The following is a 24905-nucleotide window of genomic DNA, read 5'->3' on the forward strand; positions in this document are numbered from 1 at the left end:
CACACACACACACACACACACACACACACACACACACACACACTCGCGCAGACACACACAGGAACACACGCAGACACACGCACACTCGCGCGCGCACATCCTCCCGCCAGCCTGCCCGCCCGCCCGCTCGCCGGCGCCCGGAGCCCGCTCTGGCCGGTAAGTGCGGCGCCTCCGTGGGCGCCTTTGTGTGGGGAGCCGGTAGGTGGAGGGCGTGGGGTCCCTCCCGGGCGGCCCCACGACCGAGACCTCCTCCAGCCCCCGGGGCTGAGAAGCCGGCGCCCGCCACCGCCACGCCCCCATGGGGCTCCCTGCGCCCCCGGACTGGGGGAGGGGGCCCCGCGCCGGGGAGGGGTCCCGCCGCTGGGTACCGGGGAGAGAGCAGCAGCCACTCCCCACGAAGCTCGTGCACGGCTCCCGGGAAGGATCGAGACGGTGGTCCCGGGTCCGAGCCTCGGCAACCGAGGCTGGTGCGCGGCTCTTGGCTGCATTGCCTCTCCAGGGTCTGAAGCCCCGGAGGGAGGCTGGAGATCGCAGCTAGCCTGCTGGCCTGTAAAACGCGGCTCCCAGCCTTCCCTTCGTTTCGCCTCCCCCGGACCAACCGTGTAGCTTAAACAACCCGCTCCCCACCCACCCCCAAAATAAGCGCCCAGCGCATTCCCCTCCCCCCAGCATGCCCCTTTTTCCTAGATGAGGCCCAGGCTCCTGCAAAACCCGAGAATGTCCGAATCAGAGCCCTGAGGGGCTTACCTTAGTAAGGATCACTGGCTTAGAGGGTCGGGATCAGAAGAACCTTTGGAACTCATTTAATCCCCTCACTTTACAAATGGGGAAACTGAGGTCCAGTGAGGTGGCTTGACCAAGGTCACCAGAGAGTTAGTGACAAAGCCTGCATTCGAATCTAGGGTCTCTGGCTTTCATACTCATTTTCTTCCTACATAATTCAATCCTATACCCATTGAAGCCCCTGAACCCCAAAATTCATCTGAGCTTCTTTGTAATTCCAGCCCTGTCTCTACTTGGAGCCGTAGGTGCCATTCATTTGCTACCATCCTTACTGGGGGGACGGGGATGGGGGGGGGGGGGGGGGGGGAGGGTTGGCCTTTAGTTTGCCTCAGTCAGCCCCAAAGGAGAGCTCTCTCATGCAAGCAAACACTCCAGGTTTGGGATTTAATTTGGGAGAATGAAGCAGCTCCAGGCCAGAGATCAGATTCCATAGTGTTGGGTTCTCCCAGGGGTCACTGAGCTTGTGTCCTCAGTTGGACCGGTTGACGTGGCATTCAGGAGTCCACCCCTTCCCCCACCTTGACCTGACCACATGCCATCCCAGTCACTCTCTCCTCCTCCTTAAGGGCCTGGGTCTTCTACTCCAGCCGGGGCCTTTTCATCATCTCTTTGCAGAGGTCCCCAAGTCCTTGATGTCGGGCCACCCCTTCCTCCTTGATGTCTGTTCAGTATGGCCCTTGGTGTTGCTGACAAAGCTTTGGTGGAAGCTTGAGCTACAGCCTCACCAGGCTCAGGTGGTAACTCAGGGCAAGGCTCCCCTCAAGGGCAGCTGGGTGTCCCCAGAGCTGAGCCCGGTGCCTGGCGCAGACAGGGTGCCCCGAGAGGTACGTTGAAGGAGTGCAAGCTGGATGGTGAATGGATGAAGTCAGTCACTTTTGAGGAGATTTCGTTGAATGAGATGGTTGGCAAGGAGGGCGGTGTTCGGCTTCTGGGGGCCTGAGGCTCTCGTCTCAAGAGCTGCCTTCCTGAGTGGGGTGAGCAGCCTGGCACGGAGCAGAACCAGGATGACTAGGTGGCATAACTCCAAGGACCACCACCCACCTTGTGGTCCACACGAATGGCTTTGTCCTCCAGAGCCGCCATTGATATATACTCTAAAATGAGTGGTACCCCTGGATTCTTGCCGAGCAGTGACTCCCACCCTGGGAGTGAGGAGATCTCGGTTCCAGGCCCAGGCTCTTCCTCACTGGCTGGACAGTTTCGGTAAATGCTCATCACCTCTCTGAGGGTCTCAGTTTCCCCATCTGAAAAATAAGATCCCTGGATTGGAAATTTTCAGGATATCTTTTAGGTCTGAACTGTTGAAAGGGTGGGGTGGGGGAGGGGAGCACTTATTTATATAACTGCTGTGGGCCTGACTTTCCTCTTCTATTACTCTGTGAGGGAATAAAATGAGATGAGATAATTTATGTAGGGTACTTAGCGCAGTGCCTGGGGCACAGGAAAAGCTCCAGAATCGGTAGCTATTAATACCATTAGGGCCCCAGCTTTGTGGATATACCCTCTACTTCTTCCCTCTTCGGATTGCCTGAGGATATGGGATTTTAGGGCCTCAGAGTCCCTCTGCCTCAGAAAATCCCTTCCCCACTGACCTATTCCTGGATTTAGGGCTCATCCAGCAAGAGACCTCCATGAAACCTCCCCGGGACAAGTCACACTTTTGTTTACCAGTGGTTTAGCTGCTGATCATGACCGAATTTAGTCATTTATTAGTGCCAAAGCTTTTTTTACGCTGTCACTTACATTTAATTCTCCTAACACACCCATGATAGTCATAGTGTGATTGTTCCCATTGCACGAATGGGGAAGTTAAGACTCAAGAGTTTAATTTATCTAAGGGTGCATGCTTTGTAAGTCTCAGACCCAGAGAGATGTGGGTCCAGCTCAGATCATCTGAACCTGTGCTTTCTGACACCTGCCCCTCTTCTACATCTCATGTTGCCTGTGCTTTCTGACACCTGCCCCAAAAGAGAAACAGATGACCTTTGGGAAAGGGTTGAGAAGGATGCACTTTATATTCTTCTGGAAAATCGGGAACCGCTTCTTGGAGAAGCTGTGTAGCATTTGAGTTGGGTCTAAAAGATGAGTACACTAGAAGAAAGAAGGGAAAGTATTTCAAGTATTGGAAGCAGCATGAGCAGGAAACAGGCAGTGGGGGCTTCTAAGGCACATGTAGAAACTAAAAGCGGTTCATTCCAACTGGAGCAAAAAGGAGAACCGAGGGGTTGTGAGACGGAAAGCTAGGTAGGAAGGTGGAGGCAGTTTCTGGGAGGATTGAATGCTGACCTAAGGGATTGGTCTTTAGTTTCTTTTTTTCTTAATTTTTTAAAATGTTTTTTTTATTTTTGAGAGAGTGCAAGCAGGGCAGGGGCAGAGAGAGAGAGGGAGACAGAGAACCCGAAGTAGGCTCTGTGCTGTCAGCGCAAAGCCCGATGTTGGGCTCGAACCCACGAACCGTGAGATCATGACCTGAGCTGCAGTTGCCATCCAGGCATCTGGTCTTTAGTTTCTGGGTAGGGGAGAGATGTGATCAAGCCTGGCCATGAGGAAACTCATCCTGGCTGCCCTGTGGAGAACAGACTGGAGGGGAGGACTTGCTGGGAGGGAGCCCAAGTAGGAAATAATGACCGTGGTCTAGGTGAGAGATAAGGGGGGGGGGGTCGTTGTCAGAATGAAGAGAGAAAGGAGTTGATGCAGGAGGCCAGAGGGTCACCAAAATTGGCAGTTATGGGTGCTGGAGGGACGGAGGAATGAGAAGTGGTGGCAAGATTTTGAGCCTGAGTGGGTAGGAATGTCATTCACAGAGCGAGCCCAGCAGGAGGAGGAATAGGGAAGCCTGAGTGGGGGCCATGGATCTGACGGGGAACCATAATGACTCCTGCAAAGCTGGCTCACTGAGCACCCCAGACTGTCAAGAGCCAGTTTGTTCATTCATTCATTCAGTCTCCAGATACATACAAACATCTGTTATGTGCCAGGTTGTTCTGGGCTCTGGGGATACATTGCTGGAAAAGATGAACTTCCTGCCCAAGCTCTACCAAGGGAGACAGAAAATAAAACATAAGTAAAGATATGACATTTCAGGGGGTGAGCCGTGCTCTGGAGAAAAATAAAACAGGGTGGGGAGGAGGAAGAGTGAAGGAAGACTTTTGCCTTTAGATAGAATTGCCTTGGAGAAGGTGATAGTTGACCAAAGACCTAAAGGATGTGGGGAGACCAGGGGGAATAGCATTCTAAGAAGAGAAGACTGCAAGTGCAAAGGCCCTGGGGTAAGAATACCTTGGTGTTTTGATGGGCTATAAGAGATAGGTGGAGAGGAAGTTTGGTAAGGGAAGAGGTAGGAGAGAGGGGCAGGGCCAGGTCCTGTAGATGTTTACAGGCCTGAGGAATAAGAAATCACAGTGTTAATGAGTCCCAAGAGAACCAGAGTCCTGTTCTTGTATTCTTGATGACTAGCAGGCCGAGCGTGACACGCAGCAGTGGCTCACTAAATAGTTGTTGAATGAATGAATATTAGAAATGACCATTTATGTATGAAGCTTCATACCTCGGAACCATACGAACCCCTAAATAAAGATATTATGGCATAGTAAGCTGCAGTATGATCAAAATGATAACACTCAGATGATGTGAATGGGCTGTCATTCAAGTATGAGAAGTCCTCAGTTTGCAGATTTGTTCAAGAGCAAGCATCTTGGTGAGAATTTCTAACTTTGGGCGAATGTAGGGGATAAACTGTCCATGGCCAAATCTCCTTGTCACTGTGATGGCAAAAATAAAGACCCTAAATTTGTCCTTCCTTTGCATGGTGAGGTGCTTGTTGAAGTCATTAGAGAGGCTTCCACATGTCTGTCTTAAGAGTGGAAGTGTTCGTTCCCCTCTCCTGGAACTCTCTGGAAGCCACTCAGGGGGATTTGTGGATTTCATGTGGGTGTCAGTTCCGAAGATTGTATGTTTCATCATCTGCCTAAGGGTGTTGCCTGGCCTTAAAAAACGAATTGTATTGTAAAAATAACATGACCTTACTATAAAGCAAATGTAAGGTTAGCCATGGGTTTAGATGTCCCATTCTGTTTCTTCTAAAGATCAGTATTTTTTTTCTTCCTGCAGTTTGTTTTACATATTTTTTTAATTTAAATTCCGGCTAGTTAACGTAGTCTGAGTTTCAGGTGTACCATATAGTGATGCAGCACGTCCATACAATGCCAGGTGCTCCTCGTGACAAGTGCAATCCTTAACCCCCCTCACCTGTTTCACCCACACCCCACGCCCCGCCCCTCCATTAACCGTCAGTTTGTTCTCTATCGTTGAGTCTGTTTCTTGGTTTGCCTCTCTCTAAAGGTCTGTATTTTTTAATAGATGAAATCAGCCCACATCTAATTGTAGTACATTGCAGTTTTCACTTAACATTGTATCATAACTTCTGTGTTCCATCATGATCTTCTTTTTAGCCTCAGTGGCTTTACTGTTTTTGCTTGACCATTTCCTCATCGGTCGATATAGAAGTGAACATCCTCAACCACAACTTTTCTGTCTCTGATTCTCAAGGCATCCGTTTTAAGCATCCTCAGGAGGGTAGATGATGGGACCAAGGGGGGTCTAAAGAGGGGCCCAAGGATAGGGGAAGGGGTGACTGTGGGAAAATGTGAGTTGATTTCATGGACTCCAATGATGTGGCCCTGGGTCCTGGGGCAGAAAGAGAACAGGGGACACCAGAGCAAGAGCCAAGGAAAGGATGGATAGGGAGGTCATGACTCAGGAGGCCAAAATCAGTAGAGCATTGAGGGCATGGCAGAGTGGTACCCAGCACCCTCCGGTTCGAGACGGAGTCCCTCCAGCATTTTGTTGGTTCAGTTCGGGGTGCTTTTTTAAAATTATGAAGTCCATAAAGTTGGCTCTTTTAACCATTTGTGAGCATACGGTCCAGTGGGGTTACGTACATTCACAGTGTTATACAACCATCACCACCATCCATCTATAGAACTCTTTTCATCTTGCAAAACTGAAGCTCTGTTCATGAAATAATAATTCCTCATTCCTTCCCAGCCTCTGGTAACCTGTATTCTTCTTTCTTTCTCTGTGGATTCACCCGTTCTCGGTCCCTCATACAAGCGGAATCACGCAGTATTTTGCCCTTTTGTGTCTGGCTTATTTCACTTGGCGTGATGTTGTCAAGATTCCTCCATGTTGTAGCATGTGTCAAAATTTCCTTCTTTGTTAAGACTGAGTCATATTCCATTGTACATATATACCACATTTTGCGTCTCCATTCATCATCCATTGATGGGCACTGAGGTGGCCTCCAGCTTTCGGTTACCATGGACAGTGTTCCTATGACTATCGATGAACACGCACCTGAGCCCCTGCTTTCAGTTTTTTGGCTATGGACCTAGAAGTGGAGTTGCTGGATCGTATGGTTTAACTTTTTGAGAAGCCATGGGGGCTTTTATTAAAAAGGATTTTTGTGGGCCCACCATAAAAAAGGTCACTGAATGAAGTCTTAGGAGTTTGGAGTCTGGGAAGAAGCCATTAACGTTTAAAAAGTAGATTTTTGGGGCCACCTGGGTGGCTCAGTTGTTGGGTGTCTGACTCTTGATTTTGGCTCAGGTCAGGATCTCATGGTTTGTGGGATAGAGCCCTGCATCCGGCTCTGCACTGACAGCGTGGAGCCTGCTTGGGATTCTCTCTCTCTTTCTCTCTGCCCCTCCCTTGCTCCCAATCTCTTTCTCTCTCTCTCTCTCTCAAAAATAAATAAACACTTGGGGCGCCTGGGTGGCTCAGTCAGTTAGGCATCCGATTTTGGCTCAGGTCACAATCTCACAGTTCGTGAGTTTGAGCCCAGCGTCGGGCTCTGTGCTGACAGCTGGGAGCCTGGAGCTTGCTTTGGATTCTGTGTCTCTGTCTCTCTCCGCCCGTCCCCCACTTGCACTCTGTCTCTCTAAAAATAAGTAAACATTAAAAAAGGTTTCTTAATAAATAAATTAAAAAGTAGATTTTTGTGGATGCTGCGTGGCCTTAAAGATAGCAGAGAGGAAAGAAGGCGAGAATCGAGTACAAATGAATCCAGCCTCCATTTCTGAAGAATTACTGTGATGTGGAGACATCGTGGGTGGAAAAGAAAGCTCTCAGGAGAGGTCTTAGTGGATGCAGTTCATTCATGCATGCAAGCATTTACTGTGCCAGGGAATCCACACGGCCACCAGGACCCTGCCCACAAGGAGCTTACAGCTCTTAGGTGTGCCAGAGTAGTAACCCGGTGATCATGCTCCATACTGCTGTGTGCTATGATGATAATGATAAACACTGACTTTTTCTGAGTGCTCATTATATTATCTCACTTAATCCTCATAACAGTTCAGTACAGAAGGTCTTTATTTCCCTCGGCTTACAGACTCCGAAGGCTTAAGGAACTTGCCAGGAACACACAGCAAGTCAGTGGCAGAGCCAGAATTCAGACCAAGGCAGTCGCTGTCCTCTCGTGTAGGGCCAGTGGCTGTGGGATCACAGGAGAGACACCTGCCCAGCATGGAGATCAGAGAAGGCTTCCTGAAGGAAGGGGTGAGGCAAGCATTTGAGTGTAAGTCAGCTGTGTCCTTCTTTTGCCCATGATGTCAGGAAATGGTTTTTTGTGGCAGCAGCGTCCCGCCCCACTGCCGGTGACCTGATCTCCCAGGGAGCCCCTCCTCCCTGAGACTCCATTTCAGGGGAAGATGATCATTCATCATCCGTGGTGCTTATCATGAGGCCCAGAGGCCAGACGGGGGGCATTTCCTTTTCCCTCTGACATCAGCTGTCTCTGACCACTCAGGTTGGCCTCCTTTCAGCCTCTTCTGGGTGGCCTCAGAGGGACGTGCAGGGCCCCTCCTGGGCCTGAGCAGCTTCAGGACAGCAGGCTGAAGTTGACCAAACACAAAGCCCCAGAGTGGCAGTGCCGGTCATAGGTCATTCTCCGCCATTTCGCTGCCCTGAGATGCCTGGACCTCATGGGCTCTCATCATGGCCAAAGCCCCATCTTCCCCAAACCCAGAAATGGGCAGTTCTCTCTGCTCTGTAAACCCCTGGTGCTGCCTGTGGCCTGCACCAATACTTCCCAGTAGGGCCCCTCTTGGCCTTTGAGTGGGAGAGCTCTTCATTGTGAAAGCATCCCTGGCCCCGTCCTCCAAACGTTGCCAGCGGCCCCCTCAGTCGTTGTGGCAACCAAGAGCGCTCACACGCATTTGTGAGATATATTTTATGGGGGGACCTTGGGTGGCTTGGTCGGTTAAGCGACCAACTCTTGGTTTCTGCTCAGGTCATGATTTCACGGTTCTTGGGTTCAAGCCCCACATCGGGCTCTGTGCTGATGGTGCGGAGCCTGCCTGGGATTCCCTTTCTTTCCCTCTCTCTCTCCCCCTCCTGTGTACTGTATCTCTCAGAATAAATTAATAAACTTAAAAAAAAAAGGGGGGGCACCAGGGTGGCTCAGTCGGTTAAGCGTCCAACTTCGGCTCAGGTCACGATCTCGCGGTCCGTGATTTCGAGCCCTGCGTCGGGCTCTGGGCTGATGGCTCAGAGCCTGGAGCCTGCTTCCGATTCTGTGTCTCCCTCTCTCTCTGCCCCTCCCCCATTCATGCTCTGTCTCTCTGTCTCAAAAATAAACGTTTAAAAAAATTTTTTTATTTTTTAAAGATATATTTTATGAACAGGGAGACGTGCAGACCCTAAATGTTGCCTTCAGTGAGTCTTGACAACTGAATGAAGTTATGGAACCATCACCAGGATTAAGATGTGGCACATTTCCAGCAGCCCTGAAAGTTCCCTCTTTCTCCCTTCCAGTCAGTACCTGCCCTCGGAGGTTAACTGTTGTTCCTTGTTTTGTCATTCTGGATGTTTTATCTGTTCTTTTTTTTTTTTTTTTTTTTAATTTTTAATGTTTATTTATTTTTGAGAGAGAGAGCTGGGGAGGGGCAGAGAGGGAGACAGAGGATCTGAAGCGGGCTCTGCTCTGACAGCTGCGAGCCCGAGGCGGGGCTTGAACTCACGAACCGTGAAATCATGTCCTGAGCTGAAGTTGGACACTCAACCTATTGAGCCAACCGGAACGGTTGTGTCTGTTCTCGATCTTCATATGAATCATATCATAGATGTGGTCTTTGGTGGAATATACAGCAGTTTGGGGGATCCACCCATGGTGTTGCACCCCCAGCATCACTGACACGGATTTCTAAATGCCAGCTCCAGTGGCGATACCTGCCTCCATCCTACTGAGAATAAGCGACCTCCGGGTTTAAGTCCGTACGCCCTAGCCTGCTGCACACAGCCGTCTGCCGTGGCGTGTGAGTCCCCTCTGCTGCCCACTCTCCAGCTGCACCAAGGTGCCCTCTTTCTCCTGCCACCCTGCTCTTTTCATCTGTCCTGGTCTTTGCCCCAGCAGTGTTCTCTGCCTGGACTGCCTTCCCCGCTGTTTGCCAAACTCCCACTTGTCCTGAAGATGCTCGTTGTCTTTCTGTGCAGCTTCCCAGACCCTCCCATTGTGCCCTCCTAGGCACTCCTGTAAGACAGCCTCAGTTGACATTTAGCACATTAAAAAGAATTTTTTTTTTTAATGTTTGTTTTTGAGAGAGAGAGAGACAGTGTGAGCAGGCAAGGGATAGAGAGCAAGGGAGACCAGAATCCGAAGCAGGCTCCAGGCTCTGAGCTGTCAGCACAGGGCCCGACGTGGGGCCTGAACTCACAAACTGTGAGATCATGACCTGAGCCATAGTTGGACGCTTCAGTGACTGAGCCACCCAGGTGCTCCTGACATTAGCACACTTTTGATTCGATGCTCTAGGCTGGAAGCTGGCTGAGGGCAGGGACTGAGTCTTAGACCCAACAGAACCTGAGAGTAAAGAAAAGGGTATACGATCACAGCAGGCTTTGTCTCAAGATTGTGTTGGAGGCAAACTGGATTCACAACAACTGTGCAAAACAAATCTCAGCCACCCTCTGAAGCTGATAAAGGAGACACGGTGAGACATCTCTGATTATAGATTATAAATGTCGAGTGAAACTCACCGCCAGTGAGGCAGAAACCTCCAGCCCTTCCGCAGAGGATCTAGCATCATGGGAAATGGCATCAGTGGGTTCAAAGTAGTGTAGCTCAGGGAGCCAGGGAAGAGACCAGAGTCAATCAGGGAAGGCTGCCTGGAGGAGGTCAAGTTCCAGCAGTTTTCAAAGAGTTACACAATCAGGGGATAATTCACCGAGAGCCTTAAAGCATGATCCAAAGCCGCCTAGGTCCATCCTCTTGTGACCCTGGTCCTGAGTCTCACATGGCTGCCCTTCCCTTTCCTTTCACTTTTCACTCACTTCCTTCTTTTTCTCCCGCTTAGTCCCCCCTCCCTATCTTCCTTTCAAATCTGAGTGTACAAGGAAATGCTGGATGCACATTGCCCTGCCTCCCATCCCTCTTCCTCTGCTCTGGGCTCCCTGTCGTGGCCCAGATAGGAGGAAGCCTGTCCTTCCTAGGAGGAAGCCCAGGTTAAGGGCAGGAGAGCCAGGGAGCAGCCCAGGGTGGGGTGCAGGCTGTTGCCAGATTCCGAGTCACAAATCAAATCCTGGGAGAAGAATTTAGCCAGAGGAGAGGTCAGCGGGCCCTGGACTCACTGGAGAGGCTTCCTGAAGGAGGCATGGTGCTGAGGCAGGCCTTGGAAGGGCCCGAGGCCACAGCTCAGACAGGAGGAGCAGGGAGGCCTACGCAGGAAGGGGGAAGAGGAGAGACAAAGGCTGAGAATCAAGAGTGAGCGTGGGAGGTGGGGCAGTTTTCATGGTGAAGGAGGATTTGGGGAATCCTGTGAAGTCAGCCTGCCAGCTCTTTGACCCACCTTCCCAAGGGTTTCTGGGGCTGACGAGGGGGACCTGGAAACAGCCCAGGGCTCTCCAGAGGGAAGAGGAGTCTGTTCTGCTGGAGAGGCCCTGCGTTGTTCTCATTAGCTCCAGAAACACCTGACAGAGCCCGAGGAAAAAGGAAACAGACCTTTGTAGCTGATGGCACCGCCTGGTACAAAGAGCTGGAGCGTCTCCTGTGCGGAGTTGACTTAGAGGGAGCCAGGAAATGAAGCTTTGAGCCAGGTCAGCCGTGATAACGAGGAGGATGTCTGCCTCGGGTGGCCTGGTACTTTCTGTACTTCAGTCACTCGCACTTTACCACCGCCCTGCAGCAGGCAGCTCTGTTGTTCCTGCGGCCCAGAGGAAGAAACTGAGGTTCAGAGAGGTTCAGACACTGGCCAGGGATCCCGTGGGGAGAAGGTGGCAAAGCGCACAGCGTTTTCAGCCAGGTCTCTCTGCCTCTCAGTCCATCCTTCTTCCGAGTGCCATGATGGCTCTAAGGTGTGTGACCTCAGAATGGTCAGCAGTAGCACGAGGCACTGAGAGGACTAACTATCCTTGGGCCAGGACCAGGCTCTGTCCCGTCTTCTCCATTGGCCATCTGAGCAGGACTAGAGTGACACTTACCTGCGCCCGTGCCGGTCCCTAACCCTTCCAGGTGCCGATTAGCTCCTGTACGAAGTGAGGTAACGATACCTCTTTCACCAGGTTGCTGCGAGGGTCCAATGAAAGAAAGCATTGGAAAGCACTTGGCGCATAGTAGGTATGGGGCTGATGTTTATTACATCTGAATTCAGGAGGTCCGACCCGCTTCCATCTAAACCTTGACTCCTGGTTCCATCTGGTCTCTTTCTTTCTCGTTCCATTATACCCTCTGTCGTCTCTCCCGGCAAGGGAGCCTCGGACCCACCTGTTTCCAGATGCCGCCTCTGCCTTGCCTCTCTCAGGCCCTGCATCTGACTCTGTTTTCCTGAATCTTTCACCAAATCCTAAAGTGCCAGGGTCTTCCCAGCCTGTGCCGTCACTGCTTGGGTCAGGCCTGAGCACAGTAGGGTTAAATCAGAGGCAGAGGTGGGGGGACTCTGGCCCTCACTGTGGGGTGTGGCAGGAACTGGAGTCCTCACTAGCTGCAGCGGGTGGGTGGGCGACGGGGGAAGGGGGGACCACCCTCCCTCACTCTGAACTCCGGCTCTCCCCTCTGGAAGTGCATACAGGCCCTCCGAGAAGTGGTTTTGTAAGTGATGAAGAACAAAGCAGATAACACACGGGACCATCGTGGACGGTCCAGAGCAAGGCAGAGGCACAGCTAGTCCGGGCCAGGGGTGGGTGGGCATCAGGGACACCTAGGGCTGAAACCAGAGGTAGGTTAGATACCAGCAGCACAAAACCATTTGTGATCAGGGTGGATGTGGTGACCCGACACAGGCTAAGTGAGAATGCTGGTTCCAGGTGGGTTGGGGAGAGAGTCGCAAGAGTGGACAAGGCCTCAGTCCTAGAAGGCAAGCGACCAGGGCAGAGACTGCCTGCCAGGGCATCAGGCGAGAGGCCAGGTGCTGGGACCGGGCCAGGGTCAGAACCAGACAAGCAGCAGTGAGTGTGGTTAACAGCTCCCAACAACCATTAGATCCGCTAACTCTTCCAGAGGATACAGTGTGCCAGGCATTCCTCCAGGAGCTTTAGCGATGCTATTTCAAAGGTGAGAAAACTGAGGCACAGAGAGTTAGAGTAAAACTCCTGACCTCCTCCAAGACTGGCAGCATGACCCCTCACATTCATAGCTTGAAATCAGCCACCGTGGGATCATTTACACCAGGGAAATTGGCGAATGCCACTCATCAGGGCTTTGAAAATTCATTTATTTATTTACTTTCCTGAGAACCAATTTATTAGCATAACACAAGACTTATTCTAGAGTCTCCGTGGACCTCAGCTACGTGGGGAAAGAGGGCTGTATTAACCGAGAAACAGGCAACACCTGACATGCAAGATGGTGGCAGCTGACGGTTTTGGGAGTTTACTGGGCCCCGTTCTAAGCATTTTCTGTGTATCTTGTATCAAAACTTCTGGGAGGATCAAAATTCACTTAATCTCCTTAAGAATCCTTTGAAGTACACTGGTTATTCCCATTTTACAGGTGAGAAGACTGAGGGCATAGGAAATTCAAGGATCTTGCCCAAGACTGGGCAGCTACTGAGGGATCTGGAGTTCATACTTGGGCAGTCCAATCCCAACACCTGTATTTGTGTGTAAAGTTTATGTGTTTATTTTGAGAGAGATGGAGCACTAGCAGGGGGAGGGGCAGGAAGGGAGAGAGAGAACCCCAAGCAGGCTCCACGCTGTTGATGCGGGGCTCCAACTCATGAACTGTGAGATCATGACCTGAGCTGAAACCAAGAGTCAGGCGGTTAACTGACTGAGCCATCCGGGAGCCCCTGTACTTTGTGTTTTTTAGCGAGCCATTTATTCATGCTCGGGGTCTAACCCGCTTTTAATTTATTTTTTCAAGAAACAGATCTTGAATATCTGCCTGGTGTCAGATAGAGTACAGGCACGGGAGACAGGGAGGTCCGTGTCCGAGGCCCTACGCTTAGTGGTTTAAATAAAGCCTGGGCCTCGGGTTGAGGCAAAGTGAGTTTGAAGCCTGGTTCTGCCACTTACCAACTGTGTGACCTTGAGCAATGACTCGGTCTCTCCAAGTCCCAGTCTCTCCGTGTGTAGGAGGAGGACGAGAACTGTGTCTAGTTGGTTGGGTTATACTGAGGAATCTGCACTCGTTGTAAAGCACAAGTTTGTGCACAGATACCCCGAGTGGGTTGGGGATGCGGGCACCAATAGATCAATTCCGAACGGAGACGTGAGAACCGAAGACGCGCCCAGTTCTTCCTAAGGGACTCAGGGACAGTTCTGCTGAAGAGATGGCGTTTGAACAGGATCTTAGACGGGGCTTTCAGAGCTTTCCAAGCAGGGAAGGGAAAAGGGAGCTTTTCTAGTGAAGGGAAAAGTATATTCCAAGGTGTTACAGGTAGGCGTGAGCATATAACCGAATGGAGATGCCAGAGCACTGTCACAAGAGGTACGATCCTGCCTTCGCGCTGGTGATTGCCAGTTTTCCCCTTTAGTTTACAGCTAAACTCTGTAGCTGGGGCTGGGGAGGTGTCGAGAGAGGGCACAGAAAGAGTGTTTTTCAGAGTACTGGAAAACATGGTTAAACCAGATGACCTTTGAACTCTGAAATCTTCGACTGATTTTGGGGGGGGCGGGGTGGGGGTGGGGGCTCACCACACAAATAGGGCCACCCACAGCAGATACTAATCACCAGAACTGGACGTGGCCTCTGTCAGTAACTGGCTAGGGTGGGAACCGCCCCACACACCTGGAGATTGGGCGGCCTTTGCCAGGCTCCATGGACCAAGGCCTTGTTTCCCTGCTGCTGGGAGCGCCCTCTGCTGGTCCCTTGTCACTCCCCTCCATCCACCTCATTAAATCCACCTTGACAGCCCTGAAATTGAACTCGACCTTAAGGAGAGGCGCTTCAAAGCCATTAAATATGATTCTCTTGATTTTCAGTTGGCACTCCTGAGACTCAGAGGAAATGACTGGCCCAAAGTCACAAGGTGGTCTCGGACAAGAGCCCAGGGCTGCTGGGTCCTTGGCCAGTGAGTGCATTTGCTGCTTCCGTAATGGAACACGGCTGCCACCATCACCTACACTCTTCACCCAAACCAGTCTCTCTGGGCTGCTTCCTCACACGGGGAAACCTGAGGCCACAGGCCAGGGGAGGACTTCCGGTCACTCCCGTCATGGGGAAGGCACACAAAGCTAATGGCCCCTCAGAGTGAGCTCCTTCAGGGCCCTGGGCAGGAAGACAGGCATGCTAGGATCCACCCCTCTGGCTCCTTCACTAATTTGCCCACTGTGTGAGCCTGGAAGTCACTTGGCCCCCAAGCCTTAGTTTCTTCATCTGTAAAATGGGTTGCAGCCACATAGACCTATAATGAGGATTTTTTTTTTTTTAAAGAAAGTCTGCTGATGCGTTCGTGTCCACTCTCTTCCTATTTTCAGAGCATTTTTTTCAACAAAGGCTGAAAGCCAGAAGAGAAGAGAGCTTAGGAATATGGGCGGCGAGGGGCAGATCTGTCATTACTAGCTGTGTGGCCTGGGGCTGGTCACTTCACTTCTCTGAATCTCCATTTTTTCATCTAGAAAACACGGGTAATGAAAGTCTATTCCTCCTAGGGCTGTTTGAAGAATTAAGGTCTGTCTCACCTCCCTAGAAAGAAGAGGAGGGAGATGGAAAACAAGAAGGAAGTGTTTCACAAATGAGCATCTCGGTCAGTGTCCCCGTCCCATGTCACTCTCCATTTTCACTCTCCCCTTGTCAGACAGTTTCTCTCCGTCTCTTGTATGTGCCCTGATTTCTTTTAACTCCAGGCCTGTTCCCATGCCCTCCTTCTGCCTAGAACAGCCCATGTGCCCCTCTCACATTCCGTAGCCGTTGACCCCAGCTCCTCCTTCACATCCTAAATCCCTTCCTGGGAACCTCCCCTGATATCCCCGCCTCATTAGGGGCCTCACTGGTGCCCCCCCAGCACCCTGCACTTCTCCATCGGACTGGCCACCTATGTCACCATTGCCTTTGCTGACCTGCAGTCCCCCATTATGCCTTGAGCTACGGTTCATGCCGTGGCCTGCACAGAGGAGCTGTTTAATAAACACTTGTTGAGCAAGCGAATGTTCTAGTCCCTGAATCTGACTCACACGAAAGATGGAAAACTTCATGTTGCCCGAGCCCCTCCACAGGCTGGACCTCTCTAGCATCCACCTTCCCTTCCCTTCTGCCACACCCATGCCCCTGTCTCCCACCAACAGAGCAGGATGGAGAAGTCATCATTTATCTGGGCACATCCCAAGCAGAGAACACTCAGACCCTGTGTTTGGGATCCAGAACACTCCAAGTTTGCAGTCTGCTCAGACGTGGGGACAGATGGCTGGACAGTGGACAGCTGGCCAGGGAGGGTAGGCAGCTTGGCAGGATGGAAATAGCAGTGAACTAAGCATTGGGAGCCCAGGGCTCAGGGCCTATCTGTTCCCCAAGTTCTCTGCACACATCAGTCTGAGTTCTTTGGTAACTAGCAACAGAAACTGACTCAGACATTTAGGCAGAAAGGTCTAACACAGAATAACAGGTAACAGACCTCTGGTCTTGGGCCCTTCTGTGGCAACGGATAAGCAGGGCACCAGGAGAAGAGAGTGGCGACTCCCGAGAGGACATTTGGACTTTCTAACTCTCTGAAAACAGCTGTCCACGCTGTGTGACGTGCCGCCAGGCACTTACCCTCTCTCGCCTCAGTCCCCCAATCTGGGTGTTCTAAAGCTGGCTTCTCTCCGTTCACATCTCCAGTGTGCTTTTCTGCGGAGGAACTTCCTGCCCTGGCCCCCGATGGCGCCTTTCCCCATCCAGACACCTTGGGAATGAATTATGAGGAAGCCAGGTGAGTGATGTGTGTGGGCTTCCCTGCAGCTCAACCCGTTGAGGAGGACACGCCCTCTCCATGTGCATGCGCTGGGACGTGTGACTCATTTGCATGAAGCAGTCAGCCCGATCATTTGTCTTCCATGAAAGTGGCATGTCCTTGGCCCATACGTGCTGAACACGCTGATGAACATCTCGATGGCATTATGGGCCGCTTTCTGATCACGGTCTGGCTGTCTTCTTCAGGCTGGGAAGATCCTAACTAGAGTCTGTCTTCCCAGAGCCCCCAAAGCCACTAACCCTAAGACACTGCCTTCCACTTGACCTCTAATGTGTCCAGCAATAGGCTCAGGCCCTGAACACCTGGGATGCAGAGGTGGCTGAGGGGGTGGGGATGCTCTTAAGTGACTGGAAAGCTGGTGGGGGGAGCAGGTGCATAAACAGCTAACTATAGCAACAGAACAAAGTAAGAGGCAGAGAGAAGTAGTGAGCCAGGAGTGTGGGGGGGGCCCCGAGATGGGAGAGCTTGATTCTCCCCAGGAGATCAGGGACTGCTCCCTGAAAGAAGTCATGTTGAGGATGAGTAAGACCTGGCAGGAGGGGAGAAGGAAACTTCAGGCTGAGGGAAGAGTGGGAACAAAGGCCTAGAAGTCGGAGTATACGGGGAATAGCGAGGTCTGGTGGTATCAGAGCTCTGGGAGGGTCATAGGAGCTCCATGTTAACAGTGACAGGTGTCCCGGGGGCCCCGGAGCCCCACGAGCATGAAGCCCAGGGTAGAGGCACATCTGCCTGCATTGGGTCCGGAGGTTGCTGGGGGCCCAGGAATCAGGCTTTACCATCCTAGCGCCGCCTGGCCCCTCACCCACCCAGGAAGAGGATGCAGCTCTGCCTCCCTCCCCAAACCTGTCAGCTATTTCTCTACACTAGTCCTGGGCAATGCTGGCATTTATTCCATGATACCTCCTATCGGCACCCACCCATCCCCCATCCCATCCCCACCCCCACCCCCCCCAGGCAGAGGTGAGGTGCGCCTGGCCCATCCCAGACAGGCCTCTTGTTAGAGTGCCGACTCACCCATCCCGCAGCAGGTACCTGTCCCATGTCCCCCCCACCAGCCATGAGTTCCAAGAAGATGAGGTGGGCTGGTCCAGGTCCCATCTCCAGCATCCAGCAATGGTGGAGTAGCTGTGGGGCACACGTTACCTTCACACACACGCACACACACACGCACGTAAACAGAGGGCGGTGTTGCCACGCAGGCTGCGAGGGGTCTGACCACCTTATGTTATAGATGAGGCTTCAGGGGCCCAGGGTGAGAGAAGATTCCCCAAGGTCATAAGTGTGTTGGAGGCAGAGTTTAAAGGGGACGTTGGGTTCACAGCAGACTGTTTGTGATAGCCAGGAGGTGGAAACAACCCTGATGTCGATTGCTTGATGGACGGATAAATAGAAGGTAGTGTATCCACACGGTCGCATGTTATTCAGCCATAAAAAGGAATGAAGTATTGATATGTGCTGCAACCTGGATGAACCTAGAAAACATGCTGAGTAAGAGAAGCCAGACACAAAAGACCACGTATTATATGATTCCATTTATATAAAATACCCAGAACAGGCTAATCTATAGGGACAGGAAGCAGATTAACGGGTGCCAGAGGCTGGGGGTGGGGAGGATGGGCGGGGGGGCTCCCTAATGGGTACGAGGTTTCCTTTTGGGGTGATGAAATTGCTCTGGAACTAGATAGCTGTGGTGGTTGTGCAACATTGTGACTATATTAAGTGCCACTGAATTGTACACTTCCAAATTGGCTAAAAGAATGAATTTTATCTTATGTGTGTTTTACCATAATTTTAAAAAGGAGTCGATTGGGACTGGATCAGATACCACCGGCCAGGTCTGATGTCCCTTCCTCAGCCACATGCTACTGGTCCCCTGTCCTATTATGGACCTCCCCTGCCCAGGCTAGGGGTGGGGGAGTCCATGGCACCTCTCGGGTCAAGGGAAGCCCCATGGTCAAGTGGAAGGCTGCCTCACCAGGAAGGCAGGATTCCTGGTGGTGAGGCCTGCTCCTTAGTCACGTGCCTCTGCCTGGGGCCTAGCCCCCATCACCTACCCCTCCCGCTGACCATCTTGCTCCCAGCTAGTGCCCGATGTTTCTCACGTCTCAGACCTCTGTGTCTTACTCTTGCCGTCTGTGCCATGAAAGAAGTTCTTTCCCTCGTGACCCCTCTTCCATGTAGAAACATCCTTTAAAAAGAAAAAAAAAAGTCTTATTTATTTGAGGGAGAGAGAACATGAGGAGGGGAGGGACAGAGAGAGGGAGGCAGAGAATCTGAAACAGGCTCTGTGCTGACAGCAGAGAGCCCGATGCAGGGCTGGAACTCGTGAACCGTGAGCTCATGACCTGAGCCAAAGTCGGACACTCAATCGACTGAGCCACCCAGGTGCCTCTAGAAGCATCCTTTAAGAACCTGCTGCTATCTTCCCCTTGCAGAAGACTGCCCCCCACACAGCCTGCCCCCTCACCGCAGGCCGAGCTCCCCAGGGTATCTAGCGAATAGGTTATCCTCGATTAAAGCAGGTGTGGGTGCGGTCGGTCGCGTTTGTGTGTGTGTCTTCCAGAGATGACTGGGAGCTCCGTTGGGAGGGGCCTGGCTTGTTCGTCACTGTATTCCTAGGACAGCTCTGGTGCCTTGCTCACAGGCCATGCTTGTTGAATGAGGCAGTGGCTTTGGGAAGGTTCTGTCCCCACCCAGATACTCTCCATCAATGAAGGAAGGACAGGCTAGGTAATCTCCAAGTCCTTTTCTCTCTGGGGCTGTCTGGCTGTCAGGGCAGCGGTGCGGGGCCAGCCCAGCAAGTTGCCGCCTGTTGTCGCAGGAGGCCAGTTTTCTGCTCCTTTTGCCCAGCTCCTAGAAATGGAAGAGGAGAGAGAAGGAGCCTGCAGTAATCTTACTGCAAGCAGCTAGTTCTGCTCTTGGCAGGGGTTGGGGGGGGGGGGGGGAGAGGGCAGTGTCCAGAGACTGGGCTTCTCCATCCTCCCTGAATGGACCATCTCTTCTCTTCAGAAATCTCATTAAAACCCTTCCCCGAACAGCCTAGCCACGCAGGCTCTGGCCGAGGTCGCCTGGAGTCCTTCAGCGACAAGGCCGAGCAGCGGGCTTTTGCTCCATTTTCCTCTACAGATGAGAGGTGCTACTCTTTCTGCTTTTCTGATTATGAAATTAGTCATTTTCTAGGAAGCTTATTTATAGAGTCCGCTGCATACATGCAGCCCTGAGCTATTCTGAACACGGCTTGGGGCCTGGGAGGCTTAAGGTGTGAAAACAGCTGTGAGTCACACATGGGTCCCCTTCCAGAGGTTTCTAGATACCTTGGTTACCTTTCTGCACCCAGCCGGGAGCCAACCCTCATGCTCCTGGTGCTCTTTACTCTAAAGAGAGAAAAGCCTCAGGATCCCAATCCCCCTGGCCACCAGCTTGATATATTACCCGGACCGAGTCAGACCCGGATTCTGTGCTCCATTTTCCTTCTCTTCTGAATGAGGGGCTTTCTGGATGTGTGATTCTGTGCCTGCTCTGGACAACAGCTGTGGAGGGGGGTTCCAGGTGGCTTCACAAAGACCTGCCCACAAGGCAGCTCAGATAATGGCCGTGTTTGAGGTTCCTGATGCTTTTTCCAAGAAGGTCAGGGCAACATTCACTTATTCAACAAGTGATTATCTACTTATTTATTGAATGTCTGTGATGAGCCAGACGCTGTGCAAGACTTTGAAGACACAGTGGTGAATAAAACAGAAATGGTGGCCCCTGTCCTCCTATAGCTTACAGTCTAACTAATGCTAATCTCATAATGGCATAAATTAAAATGAAATTTCAAACAGTGTCAAGTTCTAGGAGTAAAAAGTGCCAGGAAGTAGAGCCGGGGCAGCTCTCTAGGCAGAGAGAAAAGCATGTGCAGAGGCCCTGTGGAGAAAAGAGCCTGTCCAGTGCAGCTTAAGTGCAGAGGACAGAGGGAAAAAGGGGGTATAAAATAAGGCTGGAGGGATAAATAGGGGTCAAATCATGCAAGACCTAGTAAAGCATGTTAAAGGATTTCTGTATTTTTTCTTAGTACAATAGGATGCCATTAATGTATTTTTTAAAAAGAAGCTTAGATGATAAAAGGTTGAGTTTTAAAACAGTTGATTCTAGCTCAGGCCTGCCCCATCCAGTTGTGCGGATTGTAAACTGCACAAACTATGAAGCCATATGTATTGGAACCATATGGAGAATGTTTTAGGGGCCAGCTTGAATGAATGCCAGAGACCAGTTAAAAGACTGCCAAAGTAATCTAGGCAAGAGAAGCTGGCTTGGACCAAGATGTAGGTGGTGGAGAGGAAGAAAAGTAAGAGATTCAGGAGACATGTAAAGGGCCTTGAAGATAGCCGCCTTCTCTCTGCAGGAGGGTCAGGCTCCGAGATTTGAGATTCTCAGAGACCCACCCTGCCGGTCAGAATGAGGAGAAGATAAAACAACGCAATGCCAGTTGAGAGCAGAAGAAGTCAGAATGAAAGGGGTCACCCTTAACCCTGTCTGTCTATCCTTAATTGTTTCAGATCTGCAGCTGGGCCTGAAACTGGCCTCAGGACCAGTCCGAGAGTCAGGATTGCAGAAGCAGTGGGCAGAGAGGCAGCTGACCTCTTGGACTTCATGGAAGTATTATACCGGCAGTGCTGTATTAAAGTTTCTTTTGGCTGCCAATTTCAGAAATCAGTTCACACTGGCTTAAGCTAAAATGTTGGAATTTATTGGAAGGATCCTGGGGCATCTCATGGTTTTGACAGACGTGTTGCCCACTCAAGACTCAGGATGGGCAGAGATGGAGCGTCCCCAAGGCCCGCAGCATTAGCGGTTTTTAGGACTTTCTCTCCAGGGCACTGTAGCTGCCATGATTTAGAGCCAGCACCTGCAGACTCCAGCCGCCCACCCCCCCCCCCCCCCCCCGCCCCCGGAATGCATTTGAAAAACACAGGGGAGAGGATCTGATCGACCCAACCTAGTTGGTGTGTCTAGCCTTGATAAATCAGCTGCTGCCAGGGATCAGAACATGAAGGGCAGACAGCCGCTGGAGCCCATAGTTGATTTCAGGCCGTCCCCAGAGTAGGGGAACCCCTGCGAGCTGCACAGTTGCCCTCAGGGTATGTCTGCTCTACAGATACTTGATGAGGTCTAGCTGATCTCCAGCAACCTTTTCCCAGGTTATGGGTTAAAGGAGAAAAGCTAGGCCCCATGATAGGCTTGGAAAGTGCCCCGGTAGGCTAGAAAGAGGGCTCTCTGATGTCAGAAAGAAATAGAACATTTAGAATATGCAAAAAAATACGTATAGCTACGTTTTCTAGCGATTTCTGGAGAAGAGTTCTGCGGGCCACTGAGGCAGAAGGTCTTTGCAGGCCTCGAGGAGCTGGACGTAGACCGTGTGTTACCCACACCCCCCTTCTTGCTCACGCGTGGTTCAAACCCACAGGAGCTAGGAGGCACAGCAGCACAACAGTGAGAGCCTAGCCTAGAGTCGTAGACTGTAATCTCATGCCCCACTCCGCCCTAGTGAGCTGTTGTGACCTTAGGCAAGTTACTGAACTTCTCTGAGCCTGTTGGTTGATCCCTCATCCATGCTGGAGATTTAGTGTGATAAATTTTGTAAGTGCCTGGCACATAGCAAGCCCTCCCTCCATGGCAGAGGTGATGGTGGTGGTGATGGTTGTAGGGAATGCTACTGCTGACTATTCCACAGGGAAAATGCCTGCAGAATTCTGCTCCTGCCTCTGCAGCTTGTCCCTTCTGTAGGTCGGTCCTTCTGTTCGGGTCCCCCGCTGGGGTAGAGTTACTCAGAGGGACGCAGGGCAAGCCAGAAGCCTTTTTTGTCTTTGTTCAGGGTTTTGCCTTGATCCCTGTTCATCTCCCGTTCTCCATCTGCTGCAGGAGTGAGAGAGAGAAGCACCCTGCTGATGACTCCGAGGGAGGGGCCCTGGACATGTGCTGCAGCGAGAAGCTGCCGGGTGAGTCTTCCTGGCACCCAGGTGCCCCCAGAGTTCCGAATGCAGGGAGAGAGCCCCGGATGACACGGGCTGGAGAAGAGCCCGCTTAGCTGTGAACTTGCTCGAGAGGAGTGACTCAGCTGGTCACAAGGTCTCCGTTTAAATGAGGATTTGTTTTTCTAATCCCTGATGTCTTTCTGACCTGTTGTCATATGAAGCTGCTCTGGGCTCCCGTGGAGGGAAGAGCAGGCACCGAGGGTGTGCCGGGAGGGGTGGGGGGAAGGGTGAAGAGCTGGGGAGGCCAGGGCTGCTGGGGACGTGACCGCCGGCCGGCGGTGTGCGGGGCAGACTTCCGGAGGTAAGGTTAGGAAACACAGACAGGCTGAGTGTGGCGTGAGCTGACGGTGGGGCAGGTAATGTGGAGAAACCACCCAGCGGCCCTGTTGACAGAGCTGGCTGCGAGTGTCAGCTTTGTGCCGCCCGAGTCTGGTTGATCGCGCTTGTGGGGAACCTGGGCAGCTGAACCACAGGCCCTTGCAGTCACCGCGGAGACACGACCGAGGCACTCTTGCCTGTGGGGTGGCAGCATGCGGACCAAGTACCCAGGCCATGGAAGGAATAAAGGAAAGGAGAATAGGAGGAGTTTTCAACATATTGTTTTTTCTTTTTACGGAAGTCTTTTTTTTTTTCTTACTTACAACAAATATCCGTTGTAGGAATATAATAGAAAATCTGACAAGTGAAAAAAGTTATCATCATCCCGTAACACAGTACGTTTTCATCTTTTTTCCAAACCAAACCTGTAGCTTGTCAGAAACCTCATGATCGGTGAGGAACCTTAGAGTGGAGTCTTCAGTGATACTCTTTAGGATGGACATTGAGAACAAGGAGGTATGACTCTGAAGCGATGATTCTTTACAATAGGTAGTTATTTTACTCACACCTTGAGCCAGTGGCCCAGCTACTGGGGAAGCTTTCTCGGGCCTCCAGGTAAGGATTGAGCCCTTTGGTGCAGTTCATGCTGTGTCCAGGAGGGGGTGCCATTGCTCAAAACACTTTGGAAGGCCTATTGAGATGGTCTAGGATGGGTGTCATCTTACAGGTGCCCTTTTGGGGACCCGAAACAGCTAGCTTGAAGAACAGAATTCTCCAGAGGGATATGAGAGCTGTCTGTGATTATATGAAAGGTTGTCTTTGTGGAGGGGGCAGCAGATTCGTACTGCGTGTCTTAAGCGGCTGGCGTAAACCAGATACGGAGAAATTAAAGAGAGGCCTGCTGGCCCACGGGATGCAGAACTTTCTTCCTGACTCTGAAAGTGGTCCGGTCGTAGAGCTGGATAATTCAAGAGGAGGAAAATGAGTGTTCCATCACTGGAGGCATTCAAGCATTGTCTGGATAGACAGTGGAGAGGAAATTTCCACAATGGGTGGGAGGTCGAGATGACATCAAAAGTCCCTTTCAACTATTAAGCGTTCTGTGATTCAGATATGAGTCATAGAATTCAGAGATGATTGTACGACCGGGGATGGCCCGCTGGCTAGAAAAAATCCACGGAAAATAGGACATGATGTATAGGAGTCCAGAAAGGAGCACAGTGTGAAGGGAAGGGCAGCGGCTTTGGCATTTGAGTCTGGCTTTAGGCTGTTTATGGACAAGTCCCTTACCCTTTGCTGGGCCTCTAGTCCTCATTTGCAAATGGAAACAACAGCAATACAAGTGTTTATCCTCACAGCGGTATATTTATCCTTACAGGAATTAAATAAATATAATCACACAAACATTCATTCCACAAATGCTTTTTGAGCACCTACTATGTGTCAGGTATTATCCTAGGTGCTAGGAATACAGTGGTGAATAAAACAGACTTGTCCTTGCCTGGCTGTGAGCCGCTTCTGGAAAATGGGGTGGAACCACAGGAGAGAGACTACAGTAATAAGAATAATAGGGTAAATTCCAATCCTCCCCAAAAGCCAGCAGCCGACTCAGAATGGAAGAGGAGTATTGGTCATCTCCTTTGGAGCCGGCACATTGCCTTCCTTATGATAGGCACTGTTCTAAATACTCTCATATGCACATCGCACGTGATCCTGTCCACTGCCCTAAGTAGTTCACATCATTTCCTGTCCCAACTTAGAGATGAGAGGACCAAGGCCCAGGGAAGTGAGAGTCTGTCCAAGGTCACATAGCTAGTGTTTGGTAGAGTGAGGGTTCACTTCGTGCAGTCTCTTTCCAGAGCCCATGCCCCTGGCCACTTCCCCCATTCTGCCGCCATTGTCACTGTGGACACCCATCATTTTCTGGCACCCTGGGAACTGAAGCAGGAAGAGCTAGGGTGTGTCTGTCCCCAGGGAGGAGCCTGCAAGAGGTGGGCAGTGTCACTGTGCCTGCCTTATCTGCATTCTTCTGGAAAGCACTTCCTTCCAAGGGCTAGGCAAGTCATAGGCCCCTCTAGACTCTCATGATGCCATTGTGATTGGATTTTGCAATGATGTTTTGCAATGATGTTCTACCCTGCTTCCTCCATGGGACCATGAGTTCTTTGAAAGCAAATGCCTATCTGTTTCATCTTCCATGACCAGCCTTCATTCACTCATTTCTTCATTCATTGGATGACTGTTCGTTGAGCACCTGCCTGCACAGGGCACTCCTGTAAGCAGTAAAGATTCAACAGTGAACCAAACAGAAAATCTCCACACTCACAGGGCAGTGTTGTGTGCTGAGTAAGAGCAGGGACTCTGGACCTAGGCTTGATTCCACCACTTGCCCCTGGGATGATCATGG

General features: G+C 51.4%; 1 protein-coding gene across 4 annotated transcripts in view; it reads left to right on the forward strand.

Moving 5' to 3' along the window:
• Nucleotides 1–24905, forward strand: part of PTPN5 (protein tyrosine phosphatase non-receptor type 5) — a 54877-nt gene that overhangs the window by 196 nt on the left and 29776 nt on the right. The window contains exons 1-3 of one of the 4 annotated variants that reach the window (XM_040495656.1): nucleotides 1–156; nucleotides 16034–16124; nucleotides 22068–22144. The exon at nucleotides 1–156 is cut by the window's left edge and continues 196 nt beyond it. In XM_040495656.1, the coding sequence (XP_040351590.1) occupies nucleotides 16105–16124; nucleotides 22068–22144 (97 nt within the window). In that variant the 5' untranslated portion in view covers nucleotides 1–156; nucleotides 16034–16104. Of the gene's footprint in view, nucleotides 157–16033; nucleotides 16125–22067; nucleotides 22145–24905 lie in introns of those variants that run through there. The other 3 variants (XM_040495659.1, XM_040495657.1, XM_040495658.1) reach the window with 3 other exon arrangements.

The sequence above is a fragment of the Herpailurus yagouaroundi genome, unplaced genomic scaffold (genome assembly GCF_014898765.1).
Source record: "Herpailurus yagouaroundi ecotype Mexico unplaced genomic scaffold, PumYag 187, whole genome shotgun sequence".
In the NCBI taxonomy this organism is placed as follows: Eukaryota; Metazoa; Chordata; class Mammalia; order Carnivora; family Felidae; genus Herpailurus; species Herpailurus yagouaroundi.